At 39.8% G+C, this 22,003-nt stretch overlaps 2 protein-coding genes across 2 annotated transcripts in view; one reads left to right on the top strand and one right to left on the bottom strand.

Moving 5' to 3' along the window:
- The window catches only part of LOC141286727 (solute carrier family 12 member 2-like), a 54,793-nt gene that overhangs the window by 20,604 nt on the left and 12,186 nt on the right, over window positions 1-22,003 (top strand). The window contains exons 11-20 of the mRNA XM_073818829.1: window positions 11,844-11,951; window positions 13,683-13,806; window positions 13,895-13,996; window positions 14,261-14,416; window positions 17,240-17,339; window positions 17,421-17,532; window positions 17,636-17,776; window positions 19,007-19,113; window positions 19,196-19,269; window positions 19,359-19,499. Of these exons, the coding sequence (XP_073674930.1) occupies window positions 11,844-11,951; window positions 13,683-13,806; window positions 13,895-13,996; window positions 14,261-14,416; window positions 17,240-17,339; window positions 17,421-17,532; window positions 17,636-17,776; window positions 19,007-19,113; window positions 19,196-19,269; window positions 19,359-19,499 (1,165 nt within the window). The remainder of the gene's footprint in view (window positions 1-11,843; window positions 11,952-13,682; window positions 13,807-13,894; window positions 13,997-14,260; window positions 14,417-17,239; window positions 17,340-17,420; window positions 17,533-17,635; window positions 17,777-19,006; window positions 19,114-19,195; window positions 19,270-19,358; window positions 19,500-22,003) is intronic.
- The window catches only part of LOC141286736 (leucine-rich repeat-containing protein 2-like), a 371,513-nt gene that overhangs the window by 19,196 nt on the left and 330,314 nt on the right, over window positions 1-22,003 (bottom strand). The gene's annotated exons all lie outside the window — the stretch shown is intronic.

Below are 22,003 nucleotides of genomic sequence, written 5' to 3' on the forward strand. Positions count from 1 at the left end.
TCATTTTCTAAACAATTGTGTATGTTATGTGATTAGAAGATGCATCATATTGTTTACACTGTATTTTGGGTAAAACTGAAACAATTTCACAGACCAGCCATAGACATGCAAATGTACCATAAGGTGAAGACAAAGAAAGTTGTCCCGCTCAAAAATCCAAGCTTTGGATTGGCCGGTCCTCCAAAACGTGGGTGTGACAGAGAACATTTGAAAAGTTCTGGGCTCAAGCAGATCTTGGCTTTTTCTTTTTTTTTTCTTCAGCAGTCTCTTCAGCTTTTCTTCAACCTTCTGGATCTTCTCCAAGACTCATCACTGAGTCTAACTTTCGGTAGTTTTATCTTCAGATAACTTTGTAGACTCGTTGTGGATTTCCCTATCTTCAGAAGAACTACAGAAACTTCCAGCTCACTCTCTTAACGGAATCCATCAAGAATCTCCATTGTTTACCGCATCAAGACTCTTGTTCAGCAAACAAAGCCAATGCAAGTATCTATTTACCGCTATTTTAGATGCGTTTAAGTTGAGCCCCTTTTTAAGGTGAATTGATTCATTGATGATTCTCATTAGGTTGTGGTTATTTGATACTAAATACTACCATTCTTCTTCTTCTTCTTCTTCTTCTTCTTCTTCTCTCTCTCTCATCTCATTTAATTCCTTTCTTTGTGCATATATGTGTTTTTATTAGTAGTTGTAACGTTCACCGTAGATTCATTTATTAAATACCCTATATTTCACAATTTATTGTCTCTGAGTGCTGCTCATAATCCGAGGTCCCTGAATGTCTGATTTTGCTACATGCTATATGTGGATCTCACTGAATTATTGCTAGTACTGACTAAAGTAGGAAAGTTACTCTTTCTTGGCCAGAAACGTAATTCTTCCTAGAATTGATAAATGATTATACTATCTATTCGGCGGACGAACAGATCAAATAATTGATATATTAATTCTGCTACGGTTAATTCTGAGATCTGATCTAAATATTTGTAATTAATTATAACCAGTTATAATTAATCATAAATATTTTCCCTTTTGAGCTATAAAACGCTACATATTATTTGGTGGAGAACGCGACGCATTCAAACATTGTTTTGTGAGCAAACTCTGGGTCAATCTAATTGTGTGTTTGTTTTATTTTTTTTTTTTTTTTTCGCGCGCTTAGAGTGAGACAAGTCGCAAAGCGAACTCACTCTTCTGATTGGATGGCTTAAAGCCACCTCCAGAACTGAAAGTTAACAGCCTCTATTTGAACAGCATTTAGTCACTGTTAACTCTGTAAGTAAACTGCAGTTTCATAATATTAAAACAGTTCTGTAAAGACGAAGAAATCTCTTTCCTGGACATTTTAATATTATCAAAATCGCCTGTTGGAACGAAGCAATCTTCCCTCAGTGCGATAAAGATTGATTTGAGCGATGTTCCTCTCTTCATCTTTGCCTTATTTGATTGTATCGCTAGATTGAAGTCTCTACATGTGAGTTTATTCAACTAGACGATCTCACTCCCTTTAGGTTCAATAATTAGAGTAGCTTACTAATTTTGGCCTAATGTACATATCTGATCACAAGAACACTGCGGGTCGGTAACTGATTGGAATGTAAATGGGAGATTTGAAACCTTGATCAAGTGATAAATTTGTAACAGCGAAGGAAACCTGTTATGTTTTGTGTACTGGCAGCGAAGGAATCCTGCTAGACAACTGTGCAGTTAAGTTGCACAAATTGAATCAAGTGATAAATTTGTAACAGTGAAGGAAAACTGTTATTTTTGTGTACTGGCAGCGAAGGAATCCTGCTAGTCGATTGTGCAGTTAAGTTGCACAAACTCTAAGAATCCACTGGGTTCTAAATCACATTGTTCTTGTGATGGTTGCAATAAATCGGCCGTTAGATCTTAACGTTTTCAGATTTAAGCACAACCGAAGTTAGGGCACAGTACTTGTGACTAACACTAGAGGGCAGGCTGTTTAAGTTTCTTACTAACACTTCTTAAACTCCACCCCTACCCTTTTGATTTCACCTTGTTTACATTCTCAGCTAAGGCGACTTCTCTCTCCTTAGGTATTTGTATTTAATTTTGTTTTATGTTTTAATTTTCCTTCTATTTATTTTTAATTTTTTTTATCATTCTCACCATTCTGGTTACCTCTCGTTTTAGTTAGTTGTTTTATTATTATTATTTTTTCTTAATTTTCTGTTATTACATTTATTTTATTTGCATTTTTTTTTCCTATTTTAGTTTATTACGTCTTTCTCTTTTGTCTCACTTAACCGCTCACCTATTTAAATTTAGTTTAAACAGAGTTTAAATCTAAATTTAAAAGCTGATTTCTGTATCTAGCCATTTGTGTATATCTATAGGTATCACTCCCCCTAGAGCTTAGTTGGTGAAGTGAGTGGACCACTCAATTCGTAACTAAGCCTAGCCAATAGAATACAGATCCACCCAGCTGGTGAAACCCCACTTAGGTTTTCTTCTCAGTCCTTCAGGAATTTAGTCTGCTCCTGCTACAAGGCCAAAAGCCTAGATGTTATGATCCAGCAGCGCCCCCTACTTTGTAGTCCCTATCATAACCCTTAACAGCAGCGAAAGGCTTAAACCTGCTCTCTTCTCTACCTTTCTCTGTGTTCTGATTTATTGGTTTGTTTTATTTCTAATTTTGTTCTGTTTTGTTTGTCTTGAGAAAGAACCTTTGAGAATCATCAAGGAAGGCTGAGTAATAGATTGGCGACCCAAGCTACCAAAATCGTTAGACGATCACGCTGTCAACAATCTTTAGTTAGAACCTTCCAGGTGCTCCCCACAACAATTAGACACACCTGGCCATTCACGGCATAGATAACAGGTGCCCGGTCTACACTCCTCTAATTGTTTGTACTCAAACCGTACAAAGAAAATATAGTTAAAATATAGAAATTATAGTTAATTATTGCAGCCCGTTCAAACTGTAAGGACTTGCATTGGCCCTTTGTGCTGTCTTTCTCTCTTCTCCAGTGAGCCACCATGTCTCGGTCGTCCAGTCCTAATGCCCACTGGGATCGCCTAGAGGCCTGGCTGAGTGTCATGACGGGTACCCTCCTGCCTGGAGCCACCAGGGGCCTGCAGCACCTGAGCCGGGAACAGCTGGACGACAACCTGAATGGCCTCGTGTCGCATGATCCTATGCAGGACTACAGCCACAAAGAGCTCGCCAAGATCGTCGGATCGCTAGCCCACAACCTCCTCGCTCAGGCAAAGTTGAGTGAAGCAAGCATCTCCCGACTGGAACGGGAAGCAGCAGCGCTAAAGCTCCAGGCTGAAGTGGCTCAGGAGGACCTGACACTTGCTCAAAGTCAAATGGACCAGCTAAAGACTCGCGGGATGGCGGACGAGAAGGACTCAGAGCTACAAGAGGAAGTAGAAAGACTCCAAAATGCCTTGACTGATCTCCGTGTAGACACCGTACGCCGAGAGCAGCAGGAAAAGGACGCCAGAGAGGAGCTAAGTGAACGACTCCAGCAAGCTGAGTCTCTCTTAACGAGAGCAGAGACTGAACTCAAAGAACGAGAAGCCAAGGCCAAGGCCTGTGAAGGCCATCTGCAAAGTGCCCGGGCTGGAATCACGGCTCTGTCCCAGCAAAGAGACTTTTTGAAAGAAGAACTTGACATAGTTCAAAGAGAACTGAAACACGCCTATAGACTGCAAAGTGACTCTGAAAGGGAAATGTACAGCACCGAATTTCCCCTAATCAGGAGACCAATGCCTCCTAGTCAAGAATTCTCAGCCCCGAAGGGGGGTGAAAGCCCTCTTCTCAAGACATCACCTGCCAGCATCCTAGAACCCGCAACAGCAGAAAGGGGGTGGGGGCCTTTCCAAAGAACATTGTCTTCCAGTCACGGTGTGGCCCCCAAAGAACTGGATAAGCTGGCCAGAAATATTCCCATGTTCACACCAAACCCTGCCGGAGGCCATGATGTGCATGCGTTTCTGAAAGACATAGATTTCCACTTGCAAGCTGTGGCCAATGTGACCACACGAGACAGACTGTATCTGCTCAGAATCACTTCCAGCCGTGAGGTGCGGAGCTTCCTTGACCGGCAGCCAGAAGCTGTCAAAGAAGATTACCAGCAGCTACAACAGGCTTTGATCAAAGAGTTTTCTGACCCCGAGTCAGAACAAGGACTGATTATTGCCATGGACCTTAAACAGGCCCGACTAGAAACCACGCAGGCATACTACAATAGACTGCGGCAAGCCTACTTCGGAGCACGGAACGAGCCCGGGATGGAGAATGACTTCAATTTTAAATCATTGTTCCTTCGGAACCTGCACCCCACTGTGAGCCACCACTTGGGGGTCCTCGCCTGTCCACGAAGCATGTCCATTCAACAGCTGCGAGACTTAGCCCACAAAGCCTATGTCAAACAAAGGGCTGTTTCTGAAAAGACTGTGAAAAACCCCACGATCTACTCGGTCACTGACCAAAGATCAGAACTAGCCCTAGAGGGCACCCAACAACACTACAGTGACAGCTTTTCCTACGACATGACAAGGCCATTCCCCACCAGCAGAGAGCAGCATGGCCACGGTGGTGCCCGTCCTAAGCACTGGACAGGGCGCCCTGAGACAGCCTGGGACAAGCAACAGCAATTGTCAAACACAAAGGGTGGAGCCACTTGGGAAGGCAAGAGACGGTACAAGGGGAGCCGAACTTCATCGACTCGAGCAGCCAGCTCGAACCGCCAGCAGCAGAGCCCCTCTCAACGTACACTAGACAAGCCCAAATCTGTACAATCACCCGCGCCGGACAGAGCTGATGTGTCTGAATCAGCAGAGATCATGAGACTTTTAAGGGAGCTCATCCATAACAAGCCCCACAAGGAAGATAAAAAGGACAAGTCAGATCAATTATGACTAGGCATAGAATCCGACCTCACCTCTCACACAGAAAACTCACAAACTGAACCTCACAACCAGATCAGTGCCAACCCACTGTCAACCACAAAACAAGACATCCCCTCACCAAGTGATGACATCATTCAACCATCTCAGCTGACTGCTAAACCACCAGAGCCAGCTGATATCCAGAACCACGCCTCCAGCCAGGACCACAAAGTTCCAGAGAGCGCAGTTTTGGTGGTCTGCCTCCCTGACGAGCCACATGAGACTGGCCCCGACTGCCTGCCCGTCACCACACAAGCCCCAGTGCCAAGACTCCTGGGAAACCTAATCGAACGGGGGGTGGCCAAGAAACTATACCTGGCCATCACATTAGAAAAGGAGGTGAGACTGGAAGCTCTTGTTGACACTGGAGCTGATCTGACTTTAATGTCAATCCAACTTTTTGACAGGATTCAGACCGAAGCCAAGAGACAGAATCGAACTCTTAAATATCAGAGGTGCGTTCTAAATGTACAGTCGTACAGCCAAAATGAGGTCCAACTTGAGCAGGTAGCTCCAATTCACCTGACCATCGGCCCTATGAGTGTAGTGCACCCCGTGTACATATCTCCAATGGACTCATGTCCTCTCCTCATTGGCAAAGATCTGCTAGACCGCTTCAAACCCTTGTTAGATTTCAAACAGCTGAAAATCTGGGCTCAAGTACGAGAACCTCTGCCTCCCCAGTCACCAAAGTCACCCCAGACAGACTGTCAGGTCACAAAGGTCACGGGAAGTCCCGCCACCAGCCGCGGGAACGTCTCAAGCCAAGACCCAGGCTCAAGGTCACTGCTCTGTGCTCTCCAGCTAGCCAAAGACTCTGACTCAGGCAACACCCAAGTTATGGCACACCTACAGCTAAATGATGTCACAACAACAAACCTCATTCTAGCACTGTGGGCAGACAACTCTGCTATCAGCCTCACAATGTTTGACACTCTTAAGAGACACACAACAGACATTCCCTTTGCTAACAAGCGTACGCGATTCGCTTTGAACCCCGGCCTGTCCACCCTGGTGACCGCCAAGAGCATCTGCGCCTTGAACTTGAAGTGGAATGACAGGTGCCTAACCCATAACATCATAGACCTGCTCATTTGCACAGACTCTAACTATGCCAGACTTAGTTTCACATGCCACCTTCCGAACAGGAAACAGAATGGTTTCAAGACGGCAAACAACAAACCAGTGAAACACCAATTCCTGTTCCAGACATGTGACAACATCACAAGTAAACATGAAATGACCATCTACTGGAAGAAGGTGAAGGGACACTCAAAGCAACCTGGCACTGACAAGGACCTCAATGACCAAGCAGATGCCCTTGCCAAAACAGGTGCGCTACACGGCGAGCTATGGTCTCCACCACACCACCCAACCACCCTTAACGTGGCAGCCATAACTCGCAGCAAACGGACTCAACCCAACACCATTCCTGACCCACAGCCACTTACACTGGCTCCCCAAATCTCCACTAATGACATAGCTGACATGCAAGCTTCTGACCTCACAATACAAACTATTCTTGACCACCTCTCTGACCCCTCCAACCACCCTATCACACCTGCTCAAATTGCTAACGATCCAACCCTCAAACGGCTACATGCCCTGAAACCCATGCTGTGTGTACTGGACAACATTCTGTTGTTTGTCCCTGATGACCTCACTGCGCCTAGGCTTGAGTTGCCACAGGGCCAAAGGGGGGTTTGGTTAATGAATGCCCACGACACAGCCTGGGCGGGACACCATGGCACAAAACCCACTTATGAGACACTTAAACAAGTGGCATACTGGCCTGGCATGCAGCAAGATGTAGCAGAGTATGTGAAAGGAAGCCTCATTTGTTGTCAATTCCAACCGACAAACCCAAACCACAGAGCCCCACTGCAGCGCAGAGGAGTCACATTTCCTTGGTCAAACCTGCAAATAGACTGTGTCGGACCCATACCCAGGTCAACAAGAGGACAGCCACAACCTGACATCACCTCACCGGGTCCAGCATCAGGCATTGTTCTGAGGGATCAGCCTGGACTTTTCATCACCAACTGCAGGACTCACACCCAGAAAGTGTTCATCAGACTTGACCCGCGAAATGTCTACAAAACACACTATCCCCAGGCACCTGCACACTACAGTAGGAGAGGTGCCAGATGGACTGAGGATGCCCTCGTTCACGCTGAGGCTGACACCAAACACATGCTCACTCGGCTGCAGAAAATGACTGTTGCCCAGGCAGATTTAAGTGGACACAACAGGCAAAACAAACGGTTCCTCGGAGCGTTGCTCGGGGCCGCTATTGCTGTTGGGACCCTATTCAACCTGGGGGTCACCAGCATTAATTCTGTGAGTCTGTCTACCCTGAGGCAACACATGAAGGAGATCCAGACTGAGATTCCCCAGCTGAGAGAACAACTCACACTACAGGGCAAAACCCTACAGACTATAGACAAATCATTAAAAGGCACCCTGGTGGTTCTCAACACCCACGGTGTCCTGTTGAACCAAACTGTGAACTCCATGAAGCAGTTATTCTCAGGTATTCCAGGTAATCAGTGGTTTGTCAACACGCTCATCCATACTGCCACTCTGACTTATGACCAGCACGACCCTGCAACCCGTGTCAGCCGGTCCAACCAGACTATGTGGATTCAAGTACCCAAGGGTGCCATCCTCCACCTCGGGGACCTGGCACTGGATCATCTCCCAAGTGAAGAGTACCAGTCTGAGGTGGAAATCCCAGCCTTCTTCATGAACTACAATCTCACCCTGGAACCTGAACTGGAGCTGAGCATTAAGGAAGGGGGGTCCCAGGTGATCGACATCACCCCAAACGACATGGCTCTCCAAGCACTGTCTCGGCTGCCGGTCCAGATCAACTTTCCCGTTGCCCGAGCCTGGACTGCCGCAGACACGGCTCTGTGCATCGCCACAGCAATCGGGTACACCTTAACCATCGGCCTTGCCTTTGTCCTGCTCAACAGAGTCAACGGGGTGCAAAGGTCCATGAACAGGTGCATGGCTGCCCTTCCTCGGACCTTCAAGTGGAACCTTCAGAAAAGAGGGACCCAGACCAGAGACAATGCTGAACCTGACCAAGAGTAACACCCAGGCTGAGGATCCACCTGCTATCTGACTGCCTGATCCACCTGCCATCTGACCATTATGATCCACCTGTCATTTGATCATCGTAATCCACCTGCTACCCGACCATCACGGCAACTGTTGTCTGACGATGTTTTGCTACAAACTTCGTCAGCCAAAAGGGGGGAATTCTGTAGCGTCTGCCTATTTTCAATGATAATAGTTAGGCCGTTGGCCTTAGAGACCCTTTTAGCCTTTTGACATTTGCATATAAATTAAAGAGATAGCTTGTCCCTCTACATTTATATGGGTGTTAAATGGCCCATGGTTCCCTATTCACTGCCACGTAGTTGCTAAACAGACTAACTCTTGTCTCCCAATGGGACTTCAAAGGGATACCAACGAGGAGACAACAGGCAACTCGGTGCCAGGCAGGAGATGCCTGGCCACAGACAACCATTACAAAACACAAACACACATACACAAAGACTTTTTCCTTATTTAGCCTATAATTAATCGATCACAAATGTATCTGGTATATGCATGTGTTGTTTGTATGTTTCTCTATCATATTTGCCTAGTTACCTAATTATCTGTATCAGTTAACCCTGCGAATACTTTTATTCCTGTGTATTAATGTATCTTTGGTTTAATATCTTCTAGACTGTTCGTTCTTGGTACCAAAATGATCTGCTCTTCATTTTCTAAACAATTGTGTATGTTATGTGATTAGAAGATGCATCATATTGTTTACACTGTATTTTGGGTAAAACTGAAACAATTTCACAGACCAGCCATAGACATGCAAATGTACCATAAGGTGAAGACAAAGAAAGTTGTCCCGCTCAAAAATCCAAGCTTTGGATTGGCCGGTCCTCCAAAACGTGGGTGTGACAGAGAACATTTGAAAAGTTCTGGGCTCAAGCAGATCTTGGCTTTTTCTTTTTTTTTTCTTCAGCAGTCTCTTCAGCTTTTCTTCAACCTTCTGGATCTTCTCCAAGACTCATCACTGAGTCTAACTTTCGGTAGTTTTATCTTCAGATAACTTTGTAGACTCGTTGTGGATTTCCCTATCTTCAGAAGAACTACAGAAACTTCCAGCTCACTCTCTTAACGGAATCCATCAAGAATCTCCATTGTTTACCGCATCAAGACTCTTGTTCAGCAAACAAAGCCAATGCAAGTATCTATTTACCGCTATTTTAGATGCGTTTAAGTTGAGCCCCTTTTTAAGGTGAATTGATTCATTGATGATTCTCATTAGGTTGTGGTTATTTGATACTAAATACTACCATTCTTCTTCTTCTTCTTCTTCTTCTTCTTCTTCTCTCTCTCTCATCTCATTTAATTCCTTTCTTTGTGCATATATGTGTTTTTATTAGTAGTTGTAACGTTCACCGTAGATTCATTTATTAAATACCCTATATTTCACAATTTATTGTCTCTGAGTGCTGCTCATAATCCGAGGTCCCTGAATGTCTGATTTTGCTACATGCTATATGTGGATCTCACTGAATTATTGCTAGTACTGACTAAAGTAGGAAAGTTACTCTTTCTTGGCCAGAAACGTAATTCTTCCTAGAATTGATAAATGATTATACTATCTATTCGGCGGACGAACAGATCAAATAATTGATATATTAATTCTGCTACGGTTAATTCTGAGATCTGATCTAAATATTTGTAATTAATTATAACCAGTTATAATTAATCATAAATATTTTCCCTTTTGAGCTATAAAACGCTACAACAGTACGTCGGACAAAAACCACACTACTTCGGGTTTTAGGTTATATTTTTAAAACAGTTTACTTTCATCAGAATTATCAAAACAACTTACTCTGTTTCAATTACTTTAGAAACATACAACTCTGTTTTAGTTACTTTAGAAACAATAGGCCTAATACCACACTGCTACCACACTACGTCGGGCTGATTCAATTACCTTAGAATCTTAACAATTATAAAAAATGTCTCACACTTCAGGCAAAACAAGCACTTACAGTTTCAACTTCTGCAACTGTTTAAAAAAATATATAACAATGTTTGTCACAGTGCATGGAACAACTTTTTTGTTATATAATTTTTTTAAACCGCCTTTTTCTAGCCACAGTTCTTCAGGCTCAAACTGATATTTATCAGATTAAAAACAGTGCCACATTACGTCGGGCTAAAAACCACACTGCTTTAACAGAGTCGCGGTACGTCGAACTCACTACACTATAACACAACTATCATGAAATAATTCTGTGATCACACTACGTCGGATCAATTCAGTTACTTTAGAATTCAATCAGAATTATAACACCATCTCAGTCAGTTTCAATTACGTTAGAAACTTACAACTTTATACACAACAGATCTAATACAACTCTGCCACCACACTGCGTCGGGCTGATTCAATTACTTTAGAATCTTAACAGAATTGTAAGAGACCAACAACAAGTTTCAGTTACTTTAGAAACTTTAAACTTAAACACTTTGCTTCAGTTCCTTTAGAAACAACAATTCCAATACAGCTCTGTCACCACACTACGTCGGGTTAATTCAGTTCCGTTAGAATTTTAAACAGAATTGTACAGAATAGGCCTAAGAACTCCTCCTGCTAATACTGACTAAACCAAATTCCTTTCTGTCCTTAAAATGTTCTTTTCTAGATTTTTTTAAACGAGGGGGTTCCCTGACAAAAACAGCATAGAAGAAAGAAACCGCTTTTCTTACCTTTTCTTGCTTTTTTTTTTCGGAAATCCTCGTTGGGTGGCTCGCCAATGTAAGAATAAGTGATGAGGACGTAGAAGATCTCGATGAAGATGTTTATTGCAGCATAGCAGTGACAAAGTACATGTTGTACCTTGGGTTCAACGGAGTCGGAATGAACCCAGAACATCCTTTGCTCAAACATTTTATAGCATTACAGTTTACTATCCTAATGCAAATTAAGTTGCTCCTGTCGTAACAGCTGTGGTCTGTATGTTAATTAAGTTCTGACACCCCTTTGTCTGAGATGGGTCTCAGTGTCTCACACCCGCTCCCATTCTACAATTGGTCACCTTTTGCTTGGGATGAGATTATCCCAAATGGTCTAAACTGTTGACTTTCGTCTTCTCTATAATAATTAAGCCAATTTGGGAAATGAGCATAATTAAACATATATTGTGGAGTGGAATCTGGGTCGAGGCAGACTATATTTCTTACACTGGTTTTGTGGTCCAGGGTCACATATTGGAATCAGTAATCTTGTTTTTAGTATTGGGAAAGTTGGTTTTAAAAGTAATGCATTACAATATTGCCTTACTCCCCAAAAAAGTAACTAATTTCATTACTTTTTATGGAAAGTAATGGATTATGTTTCTTTTCGTGTTACTTTTTCTCATCTGGCCTGGGCTTGCTTGTGTGTTTTTAATAGAAAAAAGTTCTGTTTTTGGCAGCCTTTCACACCAAAAGTGAAATGATTAACCTCAGGCTTAAGGAAATGTAAATTCAAACAGTTAAAACAAACCTTTTAGCGTGGCTGTCAATCTGGACAACATTACTCTGGATTGCATGAGGAGGAAAAAAAGTTCACAAGAAATGAAACACAAATGCTGTTTATCTAAACTCATTTTCGTTTATTAGTTTGGTGGAATGTGGAAAGACATTGTTTAATAAAATGGGATCTACATACCAGATCTTTGTGTTATTTAACAGATTTAATTATTTCAGCAGGGAAAGTAATCTGATTACGCAATTCACCCTTGTAATACGTTACCCCTGACACTGCTGATGTTTTCAGTGAAGAGATGTGGTAAACTCATTTTTTTGCAGCTTTACTGATGCTCTGTGTGATGGTGATGATCTTTCAGGTGATGAGTTTGGTGTCTGGATTCGGGCCGCTCATCACAGCTGGAATCTTCTCTGCTACTCTCTCATCAGCGCTGGCGTCTCTGGTCAGCGCTCCCAAAGTCTTCCAGGTCAGGACACATACAAACCTCCTTTTGATTTGGTAAAAAATGATTTTACTTAGATTGGAACTTCAACACAAATCATTTGATTTAGTTCGGGACTTTAAATTGCATATCATGAATCATTTGATTCGGATCGTAACTTTGGATTGCGAATCATTTGATTCAGATCTGAACTTTGGATTGCGAATCATTTGATTCAGATCTGAACTTCGGATTGCGAATCATTTGATTCAGATCTGAACTTTGGATTGCGAATCATTTGATTCAGATCTGAACTTTGGATTGCGAATCATTTGATTCAGATCTGAACTTCGGATTGCGAATCATTTGATTCAGATCTGAACTTTGGATTGCGAATCATTTGATTCAGATCTGAACTTCGGATTGCAAATCATTTGATTCAGATCTGAACTTTTGGATTGCGAATCATTTGATTCAGATCTGAACTTCGGATTGCGAATCATTTGATTCAGATCTGAACATCGGATTGCGAATCATTTGATTCAGATCTGAACTTTTGGATTGCGAATCATTTGATTCAGATCTGAACTTTGGATTGCGAATCATTTGATTCAGATCTGAACTTTGGATTGCGAATCATTTGATTCAGATCTGAACTTTGGATTGCGAATCATTTGATTCAGATCTGAACTTCGGATTGCGAATCATTTGATTCAGATCTGAACTTTGGATTGCGAATCATTTGATTCAGATCTGAACTTCGGATTGCAAATCATCTGATTCAGATCTGAACTTTGGATTGCGAATCATTTGATTCAGATCTGAACTTCGGATTGCAAATCATCTGATTCAGATCTGAACATCGGATTGCGAATCATTTGATTCAGATCTGAACATCGGATTGCGAATCATTTGATTCAGATCTGAACTTTTGGATTGCGAATCATTTGATTCAGATCTGAACTTTGGATTGTGAATCATTTGATTCAGATCTGAACATCGGATTGCGAATCATTTGATTCAGATCTGAACTTTTGGATTGCGAATCATTTGATTCAGATCTGAACTTCGGATTGCGAATCATTTGATTCAGATCTGAACTTTTGGATTGCGAATCATTTGATTCAGATCTGAACTTTTGGATTGCGAATCATTTGATTCAGATCTGAACTTCGGATTGCGAATCATTTGATTCGGTTCGTAACTTTGGATCGCAAATCATTTGATTCAGATATAGATATATAGATATACATACAGACTTATACTGTTAGAAAAGATTTATATTCATCAGAGAATCCTTAAAAAATTATCACAGGTTTCAGAGAAGCATTTGGGAGCACAACTGTTGCCAACATTGATGATTCCAATAATGAATCAGTATACTAGAATGATTTCTTAAGGAATAAATTATATTTTACAGTATATTAAAATAAAATCCATTTTTTTATATTGTAATAGCATTTCACAATATTACAGTTTTTCTGTATTTTTAATCGAATAAATGCCGCCTTGATGAGCAGAAGAGACTTCTTTAAAAAGTCTTACTGATCCCAAACTTTTAGTTTTAACTTATAGACAAAGAAACACAATTTAAAAAAGCTGAAGCTTTAATACAATGTAAATCACTTTGGATTTCAAAATTCATAAACAATGAATGATAAATGCATGACCATACCCTATATATTGGCTAAATATTAAATATATCAGAGTTTCCTAGGATCCTATGATCTGTTGTGAGTTGATGGAGGTGTTTAATGTGTGTGTGTGTTTTTGTAGGCCTTGTGCAAGGATAAAATCTACCCTGGAATACATGTGTTTGCCAAAGGATACGGGAAGAACAAAGAGCCTCTGCGTGCATACGTCCTCACCTTCATCATCGGCCTGGCCTTCATCCTGATCGGTAAAGTACACTCCGCTCAACGTCAACTTATCTGCTTATACGTTCATGACAGAGACTGCTTCTAAAATCCAATGTGTTGGTGTTTCAGCTGAGTTGAACATCATCGCTCCCATCATTTCCAACTTCTTCTTGGCCTCTTACGCCTTGATAAATTTCTCTGTTTTCCACGCATCGCTGGCGAATTCCCCAGGCAAGTGCGATGCACATGAAAATGAATGTGATGTTCCTCCTCAGATTATTGACATTGATCGTTTCAGACAGTATTGTGAGTAATTTTAGCACCCCCTTGTCATCCAAGATGTTTGTGTCTTTCTTTCTTCAGTCGTAAAGAATTGTTTTCTGAGGAAAACATTTCAGGATTTTTCTCCATATAGTCCACACTTTATAGTGCCCCCAGGTTTGAACTTTCAAAATGCAGCTTTTAACGGTTATTCATGCATTTCTATCTGAACAGGGTGGCGTCCGAGTTTCAAGTACTACAACAAGTGGGTGTCTTTAGCCGGAGCCGTGTTGTGCTGTGTGGTGATGTTTGTGATCAACTGGTGGGCGGCTCTGCTCACCAACGTCATCGTCCTGGCTCTCTACATCTACGTCAGCTACAAGAAACCAGGTCTGTTCTGTTTTTAGTTCATTTCTGTGATTATGTGTTAACAGTGTTGGGGAAAGTTACTTTTAAAAGTAATGCTTGACGATATTGAGTCACTCCCTAAAAAAGTAACTAATTGCGTTACTTAGTTACTTTTAAAAGTAATGCGTGACGATATTGAGTCACTCCCTAAAAAAGTAACTAATTACGTTACTTAGTTACTTTTAAAAGTAATGCCTGACGATATTGAGTCACTCCCTAAAAAAGTAACTAATTACGTTACTTAGTTACTTTTAAAAGTAATGCGTGACGATATTGAGTCACTCCCTAAAAAAGTAACTAATTACGTTATTTAGTTACTTTTAAAAGTAATGCATGACGATATTGAGTCACTCCCTAAAAAAGTAACTAATTACGTTACTTAGTTACTTTTAAAAGTAACGCGTGACGATATTGAGTCACTCCCTAAAAAAGTAACTAATTACGTTACTTAGTTACTTTTAAAAGTAACGCGAGACGATATTGAGTCACTCCCTAAAAAAGTAACTAATTACGTTACTTAGTTACTTTTAAAAGTAACGCATGACGATATTGAGTCACTCCCTAAAAAAGTAACTAATTACGTTACTTAGTTACTTTTAAAAGTAACGCGTGACGATATTGAGTCACTCCCTAAAAAAGTAACTAATTACGTTACTTAGTTACTTTTAAAAGTAACGCATTACGATATTGAGTCACTCCCTAAAAAAAGTAACTAAATACGTTACTTAGTTACTTTTAAAAGTAAGTTGCTAGCATGTTTTTAGACTGACTAGCAAGTTGCTAGCACATTTCTAGAATGATTAGCAAGTTATTAGCATGTTTCTAACATGATTAGTAAATTTGTTAGCACATTCTAACATGTTTCTATCATGATTAAATTGAATTAGCAACTTGCTAATGACATGCTAATAATGCATGTTAATTATGTTAGAAATATGCTAGCAACAGGCTAGCAACTTGCTAATCATGTTAGAAACAAGGTAGAAACATGCTAGTAACTTGCTAGTCAGTCTACAAAACATGCTAGCAACTTGCTAATCATGCTAGAAACATGTTAGAAACATGCTAGCAACTTGCTAGTCAGTCTAAAAACATGCTAGCAACTTGCTAGTCAGCCTAGATACATGCTAGCAACTTGCTAATCATGCAAGAAACATACTGGAAACATGCTAGCAACTTACTAATCATGATAGAAACATGTTAGAATGTGCTAATCATGTTAGATACATGCTAAAAACTTGCTAATCATGCTAGAAACATGTTAGAAACATGCTAGCAACTTGCTAGTCAGTCTAGAAACATGCTAGCAACTTGCTAATCATGCAAGAAACATGCTGGAAACATGCTAGCAACTTGCTAGTCAGTCTACAAAACATGCTAGCAACTTGCTAATCATGCTAGAAACATGTTAGAAACATGCTAGCAACTTGCTAGTCAGCCTAGAAACATGCTAGCAACTTGCTAATCATGCAAGAAACATGCTGGGAAAACATGCTAGCAACTTGCTAGTCAGTCTACAAAACATGCTAGCAACTTGCTAATCATGCTAGAAACATGTTAGAAACATGCTAGCAACTTGCTAGTCAGCCTAGAAACATGCTAGCAACTTGCTAATCATGCAAGAAACATGCTGGAAACATACTAGCAACTTGCTAGTCAGTCTACAAAATATGCTAGCAACTTGCTAATCATGCTAGAAACATGTTAGAAACATGCTAGCAACTTGCTAGTCAGTCTAAAAACATGCTAGCAACTTGCTAATCATGCAAGAAACATGCTGGAAACATGCTAGCAACTTGCTAGTCAGTCTACAAAACATGCTAGCAACTTGCTAATCATGCTAGAAACATGTTAGAAACATGCTAGCAACTTGCTAGTCAGTCTAAAAACATGTTAGCAACTTGCTAATCATGCAAGAAACATGCTGGAAACATGCTAGCAACTTGCTAGTCAGTCTACAAAACATGCTAGCAACTTGCTAATCATGTTAGAAACATGTTAGAAACATGCTAGCAACTTGCTAGTCAGCCTAGAAACATGCTAGCAACTTGCTAATAATGCAAGAAACATGCTGGGAAAACATGCTAGCAACTTGCTAGTCAGTCTACAAAACATGCTAGCAACTTGCTAATCATGCTAGAAACATGTTAGAAACATGCTAGCAACTTGCTAGTCAGCCTAGAAACATGCTAGCAACTTGCTAATCATGCAAGAAACATGCTGGAAACATACTAGCAACTTGCTAGTCAGTCTACAAAACATGCTAGCAACTTGCTAATCATGCTAGAAACATGTTAGAAACATGCTAGCAACTTGCTAGTCAGTCTAAAAACATGCTAGCAACTTGCTAATCATGCAAGAAACATGCTGGAAACATGCTAGCAACTTGCTAGTCAGTCTACAAAACATGCTAGCAACTTGCTAGTCAGCCTAGAAACATGCTAGCAACTTGGTAATCATGCAAGAAACATGCTGGAAACATGCTAGCAACTTACTAATAATGAGAGAAACATGTTAGAAGGTGCTAACAAATTTGCTAATCATAGTAGAAACATAATAACTTGCTAATCATGTTAGAAACATGTTAGCAACTTGCTAATGACATGCTAATAATGCAAGTAACATGTTAATTATGCTAGAAACATGCTAACAACTTGCTAATCATCTAATCCATCTATATAAAGTGCAAAACTTTAAGCTTTTACAGCTGCTTTAAACTTTCTTAATCTAGTGGTAAAGTGTTGTCGATTATGTTTTGTAGTCATAAACCATAAATGAGTGTCAAAGTGTGTCTTTCTGCTGCAGATGTGAACTGGGGTTCGTCCACACAAGCGCTGATGTACAATCAGGCACTGACACACAGTCTGCATCTCACAGGGGTTGAGGATCATATCAAGAACTTCAGGTGATCCACTGACAGATACAGATTCTGTTATGTTTGACTCTAAAGAGACTGGAAAACTATCTGAAATCATTTTTTCCACAGGCCTCAGTGTCTCGTAATGTCGGGATACCCAAACTCAAGACCGGCGCTGATGTCTCTGGTGCACTCCTTCACCAAATATCAGGGCTTGATGGTCTGTGGCCATGTGCGCACGGTACGTGATTTCAGTCAACATTTGACACATTATCTTTGCAGTTATAACCAGCTACACAAACAAACATACACACTTTTCTTTGTTCCTGCATTTTTTCCTTCAGGGATACCGTAGGCCGAACTATAGGGAAATGATGAACGAGCAGGTCCGCTATCAGCGCTGGCTCCTGAAGACCCGAATCAAAGCCTTTTACACTCCTGTGTTTGCTGACGATCTCAGACAAGGAGCCCAGTATCTCTTACAGGTCAGAAAACGTCCACGAAGCAAAAAATCTAATAAAATTTAATTGTTGATTCTTGTTAGGTTACGCATAATAGTGTTGTATGACTAATTTGGCATGCTAATTTGACAAATGTTTGTAACAGTAAAGATTTACTATGCCAATGGAACTTAACTCTCTTGAAAATGTAAAAATGTTAGCAAAAAAATGTAACTGTAAAAATGCAGTTTGGGAAGAATTTGTTAGAAAACATCAATTTACAATAATTTACAACAATGTAAATTGACATTGCATGTGTGATAAATAACTTTACAATTATTTTTATTTGTTTAAAATTTAAAAATGTTAGCAAAAAAATCTACTTTGGGAAGAATTTGTTAAAAAAACAAATTTACAATAATTTACAACAATGTCAATTGATTTTTGCATGTGTGATAAATAACTTTACAATTATTTTTATTTGTTAAAAATGAACGAAAATAGCAAAAATGTAACTGTAAAAGTCTAGTTTGGGAAGAATTTGTTAAAAAACATCAATTTACAAAAATTTACAACAATGTAAATTAACATTGCATGTGTGATAAATAACTTTACAATTATTTTATTTGTTAAAAATGAACGAAAATAGCAAAAATGTAACTGTAAAAGTCTAGTTTGGGAAGAATTTGTTAAAAAACATCAATTTACAATAATTTACAACAATGTCAATTGATATTGCATATGTGATAAATAACTTTACAATTATTTTTATTCCTTTAAAATGTAAAAATGTTAGCAAAAAAATCTAGTTTGGGTAGAATTTGTTAGAAAACATCAATTTACAATAATTTACAACAATGTAAATCGACATTGCATGTGTGATAAATGACTTTACAATTATTTTTATTTGTTTAAAATGTAAAAATGTTAGCAAAAAATCTACTTTGGGAAGAATTTGTTAAAAAACATAACTTTACAATAATTTACAACAATGTCAATTGACGGCACATTTCTCAGGCTGTAAATAAAAGAGATTAGCACTTTGTTACAGAAAGGTGTCTTGATTTTTTGTCTGTGGATGCAGACCGAGTGTCCACATATGTGGACATCATTTTTAAAAAGAGCATCGTGTTCAAAGATAATATCTGGTTATTATATTTATTGGTTCCTCCTAACCCCAAATAGCTAGAAGAAATTCTAAATGCAAGCCACACCAAAGCTCAGGTCTTAGGAGGATAACTCATGTAATAAACTGAGATATATTGTGATTCATAGACTGCTGGTTTGGGTCGTCTGAAACCCAACACGCTTGTATTCGGCTTTAAGAACAACTGGAGAGATGGTGAGATGAAGGATGTGGAAACCTACATCAACACCATCCAGTGAGTCTGACTGTGTTGCTCTTCACCTCTTCACTTTTAAGAAGTAAAATCTTCATCTGAACATGCGATGTGTGTTTTTCAGTGACGCCTTTGATCTGCAGTTTGGTGTGGTTCTCTTGAGGCTGAAGGAAGGTCTTGATATCTCTCACATTCAAGGTCGAGTTTCCTGAACAAAGTGGCTTAGTTTTAGTAGTTTGAGTTTTTCATCAGTGATTTTACCTTTGCTTCTGTTGGTCTTTCTTCAGATGAATTAATGTCTTCACAAGAGAAAGCTCCTGGAATGAAGGAACTCTTGGTGTCCATCAACATCAAAGACTTCGACAGCGATTCCTCAAAGCCGTCATCTAAATCCACCAGCTGCCAAAGCAGCCCGCTCATCTTCAGAGGTCAGAAAATCAATAAAAAAGCAATAGATTATTCAAAAATGAGGTCATCCAAGATTGGGATGAGTTTGTTTGTTCATCAGATTTGTAGAAATGTGTGATTACATCACTGTCTCACTAATGGATCAATGGAAGTGAATGGGTGCCGTCAGAATAAGAGTCCAAACAGCTGATAAAAACATCACAATATTCCACAAAACCACTCCAGTCCATCAGTTCACATCTTGAGAAGACAAAAGCAGAAACAAATCCATCATTAAGACGTTTTTTTTTTTTATTAGAGAAATATCTGCAATACACATGATTGTTAAAAATCAAAAAGTCCTCCATATTTTCTTTTTACATACAAGGTTGAACAAAATATTATCTACATCTGCAGATATTAAGTATACACAGATATATATATTAACATATGAGTACAGTGTTCTTGGTCTTACTATACAAGCATATACGACCTGAATATACATATAAAAGTGTATCTATTTCAACATACAGAATGAAAAAAAAACCATTAAGACTTTTTTAACTAAAATATGAGTCCATAACGCTTCCTCCAGTGAAAAAGTGGTCTGGTCTGAATCAGGAGAGAAATCTGCGCAGATCAAGCACTGTTTACAAGCCAAAACAGCTCTAAACAAATATGTGGCTGGATTTTGATGTGAGAGACAACAGGAGATGGACTTTTCATCTAGAGGAAGTGTTATTATGGATTATGGACTCAAGGTATTTTAGTTATAAATGTCTTAAAGGGTTAATCCACCCCAAAATGAAAATTTTGTTATTAATCACTTACCCCCATGTCGTTACAAACCCGTAAAAGCTTTGTTCGTCTTCGTTCGGAACACAATTTAAGATATTTTGGATGAAAACCAGGAGCTTTGTGACTGTCCCATTGACTGCCAACACTGTCAAGGCCCAGAGAAGTATGAAAAATGTCTTCAAAATAGCCCATCTGCCATCAGTGGTTCAACCTTAATTTTACAAAGCTATGAGAATCAGGGCCAGGCTTGACTGCTATAGAAGGGTGGGCGTGGGTATGGTATATGGTCTGTTACAGCACTGTGCAGGAATTTTGGCCACTCATCTTGGCAGAATTGTTGTAATTCAGCCACTTTTGAGGGTTTTCGAGCATGAACCGCCTTTTAAGGTCATGCCACAGCATTTCAATAGGATTCAGGTCAGGACTTTGACTAGGCCACTCCATAGTCTTCAGAGGTGGATTTGCTGGTGTGTTTTGGATCATTGTCCTGCTGCAGAACCCAAGTTCGCTTTGGCTTGAGGTCATGAACAGATGACTTTTTGGGATTTTTTGGTAGACAGCAGAATTCATGGTTCCATTTATCACAGCAGAAACAGCGAAACAGCCCCAGACCATCACACTACCACCACCAGATTTGACTGTTGGCATGATGTTCTTTTTCTGAAATGCTGTGTTACTTTTACACCAGATGTAATGCGACACACACCTTCCAAAAAGTTCAGCTTTTGTCTTGTCAGTACATAGAGTATTTTCCCAAAAGTCTTGGGGATCATCAGGATGTGTTCTGGCAAAACTGAGACGAGCCTTTATGTTCTTTTTGCTCAGCAGCGGTTTTCGTCTCTGAACTCTGCCATGAAGGCCATTTTTGCCCAATCTCTTTCTTATGGTGACCTTAACTGAGGCAAGAGAGGCCTGCAGTTCTTTAGATGTTGTTGTGGGGTCTTTTGTGACCTCTTGGATGAGTCATCGCTGGGCTTTTGAGTGTGAAACACTTTTTCACGCAGGGCCATGTGGGTTTTCCCTTCATAAAAAAAACCCCTTCATTTAAAATATGCATGTTGTGTTTACTTGTGTTATCTTTGATTAATATTTAAATTTATTTGATGATCTGAAACATTAAAGTGTCACAAACATGCAAAAAAATAAATAAAATCAGGAAGGGGGCCAACACTTTTTCACACCACTGTATATACCAGGTCTAAGGAACACTGGAGCGACCAGTTGTTTTGAGGAAAGTATAAAGATCACTTAGATAGATTTATCTAGGGGGCATAAATTAAAAGAAGAAGAAAAACTGTAAAAAAAAAAAAAAAAAAAAAAAAACAAGAATAAGAATATTTGTAAAGTGACCAATCTGAACAGCAAATAATATTTTTATTTTTAAAATATGCACCCATTTAATTTCAGTTGTATTGTTGAATTACATGAATCACTTCAATGACAGACCTGATTTCCATTTAAAACAGCGAATTTGACAAAAAAGGTATAGTTTGCATCACTAAATATTGTTGGTCATTTACGTTATAGAAGGGGAATGCTTTAGGACTACGTTTCTTACAGTCGAGTTGACATTTGCCATAGTAATGAACGCAACTTTCATCGCACAATATGCCTACATGCATTTTAGATGCTTATATTATGTTGTTGCCACGTCCATGCAATGAATGCACGTTATTGAAAGCGGGACATTTATTCAACTACTTTTTGGATCATTTATTGAACTGCTCAGGTAATTTGAGTTGTAGGC

The sequence above is a fragment of the Garra rufa genome, chromosome 15 (assembly GCF_049309525.1).
Source record: "Garra rufa chromosome 15, GarRuf1.0, whole genome shotgun sequence".
Classification (NCBI taxonomy): domain Eukaryota; kingdom Metazoa; phylum Chordata; class Actinopteri; order Cypriniformes; family Cyprinidae; genus Garra; species Garra rufa.